Source organism: Mus musculus, chromosome 9 (genome assembly GCF_000001635.26).
Source record: "Mus musculus strain C57BL/6J chromosome 9, GRCm38.p6 C57BL/6J".
In the NCBI taxonomy this organism is placed as follows: Eukaryota; Metazoa; Chordata; class Mammalia; order Rodentia; family Muridae; genus Mus; species Mus musculus.
The window spans coordinates 37,544,366-37,553,546 of NC_000075.6; the positions used below are offsets into that span (position 1 = coordinate 37,544,366).

Here is a 9,181-nt window from a genome sequence, read left to right on the forward strand (position 1 = left end):
CCACGCCTGGTCTCTGAGTTTTGGTTTGACTAAATGAGATTTGTTCCGGCTTCCGTTAGTGGCCTTATGCAAACCCTGCTCCCCCTACTTCCCATTCCCTCCCGCCCCCCACCCTGCACCCCTCTGTACACTTAGACATTCCTCTTTATTATTCACATTCCAACCCAGTATGGTAACATGCACACGCAGAGATTAAAAACCTTCCAGCCACAACCCCAGGAGCCCAACGGGGGAGAGGCTATCATGGGGCGGGGCTGCGGAAGTCTCCTCCTGCCGGAGCCTCCAGGCGCTCAGGAGGCTTTTGCATAAACAAAGAAGAGCGGGAGGGGCTGCTCTCAGGGTGCGTTTTCAAGAAAAAAGAGGGTGACAGGCAGGTATGGGATAGGACTTCACTTTCCATTTGAGCAAGGGAAATTATCAGATAACCATGAAAACCTCCTCCCCTCTTTCCTAGCCCCAGGTTTAGGAGGTTGAGGTTAGGCTAGGGTGGAAAGACGCGGGCGCCCCCTTTCGTTGCCCACAGAACGAAAGGACTTGGTGGTTGCTTTTTTTTTTCTTTCTTTCTTTTTCTTTTTTTCTTTCTTTTTTTGAGAGTATTTGGGCGACGCATTGGGCGCCCTCTGCAGTACGCGCAGCGAAGCGCACCGAGGCTGCGGAGGCAGAGCTGCATGCTGGGCGCGTGGACAGGTGGGCGTGAAGCAAAAGGACATTTTTGGGAGTATGGGGTTTGGGACGAGGGTGGGGAGAAAAGGCAAAAGGAGACCACGTTAGACTGAAGAGCTAAAAAGGGCACGGACTTGGCTACGCCAAGACGAAGCCAGCCTGGGAGAGGGAGTCTCTGGGACGCGGCGGGGGGAGGGGGGGGGCTCCTGAAGCTGGCTGGTTGGTGGGAAGGAGGGGCTCACAAACACAGTAGGGAAGTCTTGTCACTGCGAAGGGGACGCGGCATCCGACTCTCCTCTGGAACTGAGGAAAGAGAAGGTCTGAGAATCTGCCTTCCGCTGGTACCATTTCCCTCTCCCTTTCGGGGAGTGTCATCCAGACCCCCTCCCTGACTCACTGAGCTGATGTGTGCCCCAGGGCAACTACGTGAGTGAGGCTCCCTGTGCTCATGACCCTCGGCCGAGCTTGTGCAGTCAAATGAGGGTGACTGTGTGTACGTGTTGGTCCAAGTGTGTCCCTGCCGCAGCCTCAGGCGTCTGGACATACCAGAGGCCTGCAAAGTTATGTTCCTTAGCCAGGAGGGGTTCAGGGCTAGCAGAGAGAAGGACTAGGGAACTGGGTCATTTCTCCCACCCAGCCTACTCCCCTACAAACTCTGCTGCTTTGGTTACCTTCTAAAACGTTCAGCTCTTCGGTCCAAGATGAAGCAGACAAGAGGAAGGGAGAAACAGGTTAGCTCTTGGCAAATCAGCATCCTTGGCCTTCTCCCACCTACTTGTCTGAGTAGTCTAGGTCCCCACCCTTAACTACCTTCACCATCTTCTCCACTCCCAGCCCAACCTTAGACTTCCCCAGCTTTTTCCAAGCAGGCCTGGAAGATGAGAACCTCCCGCCTGCGAAGCACTCCAGGCAGCCTCACCTGGCCTAGTCTCCGCTGGGGCCGCCGCCCGCGCCTCCCCGGGCGCCCCCAGCTCCGCCTGGTCCCCCGGGGCCCGGTCCCTTCCGGCCACACTCTCCGCTCTTTATCTTCTTCCTCGCCATGTGGCCCCGGAAACTCGCCTGGATTTTGGCTGCAGCGGCGTTGGCTCCGGGATCATCCAGCGGGATGTCAAGAATATCGTCGTCTGGCTTGGAGCAGGCGCTCTCCTGAGGATGGGGCATATTGTTGTTTTTGTTTTTGTTTTAATGGGGTTGATAAAGCCCAGACACGGAGGGGATGGGGATGATAAAGACAGACTCCCAGGGAATGTGGTAAGAGTAGTGCCCTGTAAGATTGGGAGGACTTCAAGGATGGCAGAAGGAGTAGAGAGGGAAGCCTATGAGTATTAGCGCATCTCTTAGGCAGCCAAGAAGGTTCTGGCCCAGGCGGACACAGAAAGAAGTACATGGGAGGATGGAGAAAAGAGAGCCAGCTAGCCCCATTTGAAAGTAGCCTTTAGTTTTAGGGGGCTGCCGAGTTGAGTCTGGAAGAGCAAAGGAAAAGCAGCAGGCACTCCTGAAAGTGACCACCCTTTGCTCTCAGAAGATGCCCAGACCTTCTTTGTACAGGATTCCTCAGGGAATGGACATATATATCTGCTACAGAGCAGTTTTCTCCGGAGCAGAACTGCACCAGAACTCAATTCAGGAGAAAATGAACCCACCACTCCTGGAATCAGCCAGAGGCCCAGACGTGGTCTTCCTATTGGACTTGCTAGTTCCTACTGTCTCCCAGATTGGACCCAAAGAACCCCAAAGAGGTAAAACGACAATAACTGAAAAGGAAACAGAAGGCAAGAAGTTCTTAGGTCAATGGCTACCATTTAAGCTTTTTCCCATCTTGGGTGCAAGAGCTGTGCTTTTCAAATATTTTAATTCTTTCTCAACAATAAAGGTGGGTCACTTTCACTCTTTCTTGAGTTTACCATGATAAAACTGATAATTAAGAATGTAAAAAAAAAAAAAAAAAAAAAAAAAGACTGGAGAGATGGCTCAGCTGTTAAGAGCTCCGACTGCTCATCCAGAGGTCCTGAGTTCAATTCCTAGCAACCACATGGTGGCTCACAATGGATGCCAATGCCCTCTTCTGGTGTATCTGAAGACTGCAACAGTGTACTCACATACATAAAATAAATAATAAATAAATAAATCTTAAAAAAACCCAAAACCTACCAGGGGTCCCAGACAGTTGTCAATAGCTGGTAGATTTGAACCTTGTTCTGTTAAGTTCTAGAGTTTATTTTAATGCATAAGAAAGGAAACACAACCAGCTGACCAGCTTAGGTGTATTCTTGGGAGTACTGTGTGGTCTTGGGAGGTTATTTGAGCTTTTCCAGTCTTACAACTTCCATTTGAAAAACAAATCACGATGATAATATTCACCTCTACGGGTTCTGAAGAAGAGCAAATTGAATGGTTTCATGAAGGTTTCTGGTATACAGTAGTTGATCAGCAAACAGTAGCTATGCTATGATTGCCTTGTAAAACAATAAGGTGATGTTAAATGATCAATTTTGTAAGCCGAAAGTGGTCTCATAACAACAGTCTTACACAGCTCATCCTAATAATGTGTTACATACCACGATATGTTTAGCCAATGACACATCACATACATGATGGCAGTCCCCAATTATATTAATGATGGATGCTGTAGCCATTTTAGTTTACATATATACCCTGTAATGTTTCAACCATTATGAAGTCGGCTAATGACAGACACATTTCTCAAAACATACTTCCATCATTAAGGAATGTGTGAGATCACCAAAGCCGCCTCTGTTGCCCAGGGTTCCTTCCTTTCCCCTTCTTTCCCTTCCTTTCATTTACTCTTACTGCTGCTATTTTTAAGGGCTGGGAATCAAATCTGCAGCCTTGTGCATGATTAGCAAGTGTCTACCATTGAGCTACATCCCTAGACAGAAGGCTACTTGATTAAGGCAAGCCTTAAACTCCTGTTCTTATTGCCTCTACCTACAGAATGCTGCAGGCATATTTTCATGTTCTGTTCCTCTTCTGTTCCTCTGTCACCCTGCTCTAGGTGAATGTAGACAGGATTGAGGCCAGGTAAAGTGATAGATTTCTGAGTTTTCAGTCCTAAGGAATTTTGGATTCCGAGGAATGGAGATCAGGAGTTTGAGGCCACCCTGGGCTACATAAGATCTCTCTCTCTCTCTCTCTCTCTCTCTCTCTCTCTCTCTCTCTCTCTCTCTCTCTCTCTCTCTCTGGTTTTTCTCGAGACAGGGTTTCTCTGTGTAGCCCTGGATGTCCTGGAACTCACCCTGTAGGCCAGGCTGGCACGGAACTCAGAAATTCGCCTGCCTCTGCCTCCCAAGTGCTGGGATTAAAGGCGTTCGCCAACACAAGATCTCTCAAACACACCACCACCACCAGCAGCACCCCTCCCCTCCCACTACATACAGAACAAGAACAGAGAAAGGACTTGGAAGCTGATGGCATCAATTTCAGAGGCTTGACTAGGAGGACATTGTCGCTATGAAGTTAGAAGGGCCTAGAAGAAGCTTCTTATGGCTTCTGGGATTTTGTCCTTATTTTCTGACCGAGAAAAGCTCACTGTTTTCACGGGTCTTTCTCTTCTTACGTGAGGTGACCAAGGTCTCACAACGTAAGTTAGCTTTCCTTCTGCCTCATCCTGGCCATCAGCTGGTTGTCAGATATGGACAGGGTATGAGTGAGGATTCAGTCATCTGTCTCTAACAGGTTTGCCCTCGGGGCATGGTTCTTCAATTTATTGATTTATTTATTTTTGAGTCAAGGATTCATCATGAAGCCCTGGGTGACATTGAACTTGCTATGTAGGCCAGGTTGGGCTTGAACTTCCCACGGTTCTCCTGCCTCTACCTCTGGAGTGTTGGGAATACAGGTGTGGCCTACCTGCCCAGCCTGTCAGCATAGCTTTCTACTCCAAAAGGCCAAAGCAAAGTTTACAAAAGACTCCCCCTCGTCATGATTCCCCAGCGACCCTCCTTTCCTGGGCCTCAGAGTTCCTTAATTTGTGCTCAAGGTGCTTCTCAAAGGATTTAAACACAATTTCAGGGTGTTGCCAAGAGAGTGAGGACGGATAGGCCCAAAACGTCCCCTGTCTTCTTGTCTTTCTTAGTTAGCTCTGTAGCTCTCTCTGACATCTTATACTTCACATAAAATACCGATCAACCCCTTTGGGTTTTGTGATTCTCCCAGTGCAATTCTTTCTTGGGGATAGCCTCAGGAAGTAGGCTTTTTGAAAGAGGACAGCAGGTACAAAAACCCATTCCAGATCCCCTCTCCTTGGTCTTGCCCGCTGTTAGAGGTCGCGGTGGTTTGGGGAGTTGGTATTTTTCTCCAACCACCCTAAGACCTGACCTCTTCACCACTCACCACAGGTGATCCAGAGTATGAAACCTGGCAAGACAAGAAGAGCCAGCCCCAACACAGCCTAGCATAAGGCTGTACTGCTGTTCCCTTGACTCTGCTCCCCATCCCTCCGGCTGATTCCTTAGGATGGGCTGCTCATGGCTGCCCATGGGATAGAAATCTGGGAGAAGATCATTGGGTTTGGTGCTTGGGCAGCTGCCTCTCTTAAAGCCAAGACTGATGGTTGTCTGTGTTGGGGGGTTCTGAATAAGCTGGGGTCACCTGGGAGTGGGAGAATGTACTTGCCAAAAAAAAAGGAGGAGCCATGGATGGCCACATTCCTTTGCCTCAGAGACTCTCATTTTCTTCAGGGCCAAGCAGAACTTAGCTCAGGTGAATTGTATCCTTCAGCTCCCCAAATCCAAACAGCTTTAAGAACTATGCCTGTCGGCTGTCCCTTATATATCAGGCCCTGTGCCGAGTACCTGGGACATTTTATGCCATGTAATCTCCATTTTAGAAGTCAAGAAACAACCTCAGAGACATTTTATAGCTCCCCCAGGTTGCATAGCAAAACAACAGTGAAATGGTCCTCTTCAGAATTTGTACTTTTACCCCCTGCCTCAGGGCGGGTGGTTACTTCGATACTGTTAGCTGGTACACAGTCAACGAGACTACAAAGGAGAAAGGAGTGGGCTATCAAAACAGATTTCTTTTTCTTTTCCTATTAGACGAAGGCAGGAAAGTCATGTACATTTGCGATGTCAATCAGACACTGGAACATCGAATAATAGCTCCTTTAAAAACATCCCCTTGAAAAAGAACACTGATGTTTTCTTCTTCCTCATTTCTCTCTAAGCTTGCTTACCAAGGGGGAAAAGAACAAGTAAGGCACGGCTAGATTCTTCCCAAACATCAGGTAGGATGGTCATGGAAGAGAACTCCAGAGCAAAAAGATGAGGAAGGCATACTGTTCTCTTTACAGCGCAGGGATGCCTGGTAGCAGCCCTGCCCTCTTCCAGTCCTCCGCCCTTTTTTGCCCCCTCTTTTCCTTCTTTCTGCCTCCTTCCAACTCCACAGAATGAGACTGATGCTGAATATTATCTGGCCCTTTGGTCCAGTGGACTTGGGACATAAAAAAACAGAGACTGTGTCAGGGCCCAGTGCAGGAGGTGCCCCTGGACCCTGGACATTCAATACCTCTGGCAGTCCCTCTTCCTCTAGGGGACACTGATTTCAAACACATTAACCACACCCTCAGCCATTATCTATCAGTATTAGTTATCTGTGGTGTAGCTATCTACTTGCCATGCACCAATGGCTTCCTGGGTATTTTTATAAGCACTAACCAGGAGAGACAAGGTTGGAGGCCTGAGCCCCACATCTCACCCTCTTCATCCTTCTCAGGCTTCCTAGAGTCTTCACCCATTCATGTCTTCCCTGCTGGCACATCTCCCGATTCCTTTCCCCATCCTTCTTGGCTTCTCAGCCTTTTCTTTCTTGCCTAGCAGTTACCCTCCTCCCCTGTTGACTCATATCTCATAATCTGCCATCTATCTATTTATTTTTTATTTTTTTACTTAATGGAACATTGCTGGGGATGAGGGGCTCTTCCTCAATTGAGACTGAAGACCCACACCTTTCCTTTCCCAGCCAAAAAGTGATTCTTGGGCTCAGTGTGTAGCTCAGAAGCAGAGTACATATTTAGCAGGCATAAAGTCCAGAAGTCAATCCCCAGCACCAAAAATAAGTAAGTAAATAAGCAAATAAGCAAACAAACTGTTCCCTGGAGAATAGCAAACCGCTTCCTTGGAAGAAGCCCTGGATAGTGTTCTTCAAAGGGCGGAACTGTATGTGATTGGCATGCTTGTATATGTATATGTATATGTATATGTATATGTATATGTATATGTATATGTATATGTATATGTATATATTTTTTCTGATCTATACATTTACTGCTATGAGCATTTACAGTAATGAAAATCAGTATGCTTCAAAGAGGGATTGGAGGGCAATCTTTTGAGAGGACAGGGCTCCACACTTGTCAAAGGTGCCTACTTGGGGAAAAAAAATCACATTTCTAAGCCCCATTTGTACAACTGTAAAAGACCTACCTACCTGGGGTGATCAGGCACTCTGGCAGCTGTTATTTATTTAACAAGAGTTAAAATGTCAGCAATGGCTTGCCCCTAAGTTCTCACTGCGTCTTGGACACTGGGCATTGGGAAGTGTCACCTCTCAAAGATATGGGCTATTCCTCCCTTCCAAACTTATTTATTTTGCACATTGTGGGAGAAAGGTGGGGTTCCTGCTGTCGTTAAGTAACCTCTGGAGTCTTTAGCCAGAGTGACAGAAAGAAAACACTAGGAATTTGGAGTCGTCTCTTTCCTTAGATCGGAGGCTAAGAATAAGCAAACACGTTTTATATAGGTATGGGTCACTCAACTCCTTTAGCCAGCTAGGAGCCAGGACCAGTGCTGGATGCCTTCATACAAGAGCCCTTAACAAGATCTGCTTTGGCGTTAGGCACTTGCAGCATCCAGTTTCCGTGTAGGCGCTGATAGACACTTCCTCCCCTTGCCCACAGGGCCCTCTCACGGTCACTCACCCAGCACCTTCCAAAGGAGAAGGTTTTGGGGGCTGAACCAGCTCCACCCCAGAACCACACTGACTAGGTTCTTTCCTGCCCATCACCACCAAGACCAGGGTGGATTCTCCCCGACTTCGCCACATAAGGGCTTAGACGATCATCTGAGGGTCGTGAAGATCTTGCCACAGTCCGCGACAGCAGCAGTGGGATAGGAAATCGTTTGGGGGCCAAAAAATACCAAGGGAAAGGACTAGCACACCAGCAACTTTCCTGTGTCTCCGTGGGGGAAGTTCCACCTCTCGTCTAAGCAGCAGCTTTCCTGCATGAAAGCTCTGCTCAGATCCAGATACAACCTAGATTGTCTGGCCCATGGGCGCTCAGACGCCCCCGCGAGCTGGGGAGCATTTTCCCCAGGGCTTGGCTCAGATCAGGCAGGCGCCTTCCATCATCCAATACAATATTTCAGCACCATTCTTTCCCACATTGTTCCTAGGTCTTCCGCACCCACTTCCATCCCTCACTCACCCCCCAGGGGTTCTCGTGTGCCCCTTGCCCCAGAACACGCTGAGTTCAAGTATGGACTTACCGTGCAGCAGTCCATTGCCGGTGTTGAGGGTCCTTGGCTGGGGTGGAGCCTGGCGCAGAGCGGGGGTGGGTTTGTACGATGCTGGGTGGCAGCTCAGGGGCTGTCGGGCACTCCCCGACCAGCGCAGAATCCTTGCAGAACCAGCCTCTCTCCTCTTGGGTCCGGTCTCCCGCGCTCCGCAACTCTTGCGAATGTAACCTGAGCCCTGCGGCCTCGAAGCCAATCAGAAGACACTTTCTGCAGGGTGGGCGGGGAGAACTGGAGCGAGGACCACTCCTTCTCTCGACTCTCTCCGCCTCGCTCGCTTTGGTGCTCCAACCTCTCCACCTACACACTTCCATCCATTCCTCCTACACACCCCATCTCCCAAATTCACCCCCCCCCCCGCTTTCTAAGTCGCAGACTGCCAGGCAGATGTACGTCGGAGTAAGCACAAGGCCTCCAACATCCAGGGCACAAATACACATCTGGGTGCAGCACGCCCTACCGCCCATAGATAGAAAACCACGAACCTCACCCACCTCCCTGTTCTAGAGTCCCAAACATTACTCCCTCTATTTCCCCTCTCTGCAGAGATGCCCTCCTCACTCTAGTTACAGAGAAACCTGATGGTAGACAGCCTACATGATGGGCACATAGTGACATAGACGCTCCAAGCCTCATGCATCCATACATACTCCCAGGCGGGGTGGTGTGGTGTATCTTCCCACATACAGACACTGCAGACACAATAGGCAAAAACAACTCCACAGGGCCGTGTCCACACACCCTGTGAAGCACAGGTAAACGGTAGACCTCCTGTTAGTTAGCACATAGACAAAAATACCTGCATTCTCACTGCTGGCAATGTCTGCACTAAGTGTTTTCTTTTTAAAATTTTTAGCAAGAACACTGTATTGTCACACGTTGATTCTACGTATTAATTGATTCCATTGTGACCTACTTGTGCCCTTTAAACCATGTTCACCTGGTTACCCTCTTTTGCCCCTTCCCACTCCTGATAACCCCTA

General features: G+C 48.9%; 1 protein-coding gene across 1 annotated transcript; it reads right to left on the reverse strand.

Annotated features, from left to right (window-relative positions):
• Positions 1 to 127: 127 nt before the first annotated feature.
• Nrgn (neurogranin) lies at positions 128 to 8,380 on the reverse strand. The gene is made up of 4 exons (NM_022029.2): positions 8,172 to 8,380; positions 1,583 to 1,809; positions 1,335 to 1,352; positions 128 to 966 (listed from the first exon to the last, which is right to left on the reverse strand). Exons 1-2 carry the CDS (start codon positions 8,184 to 8,186, stop codon positions 1,588 to 1,590), a joined length of 237 nt encoding a protein of 78 aa, NP_071312.1. The 5' UTR covers positions 8,187 to 8,380; the 3' UTR covers positions 128 to 966; positions 1,335 to 1,352; positions 1,583 to 1,587.
• Between the last annotated feature and the right edge of the window lie 801 nt (positions 8,381 to 9,181).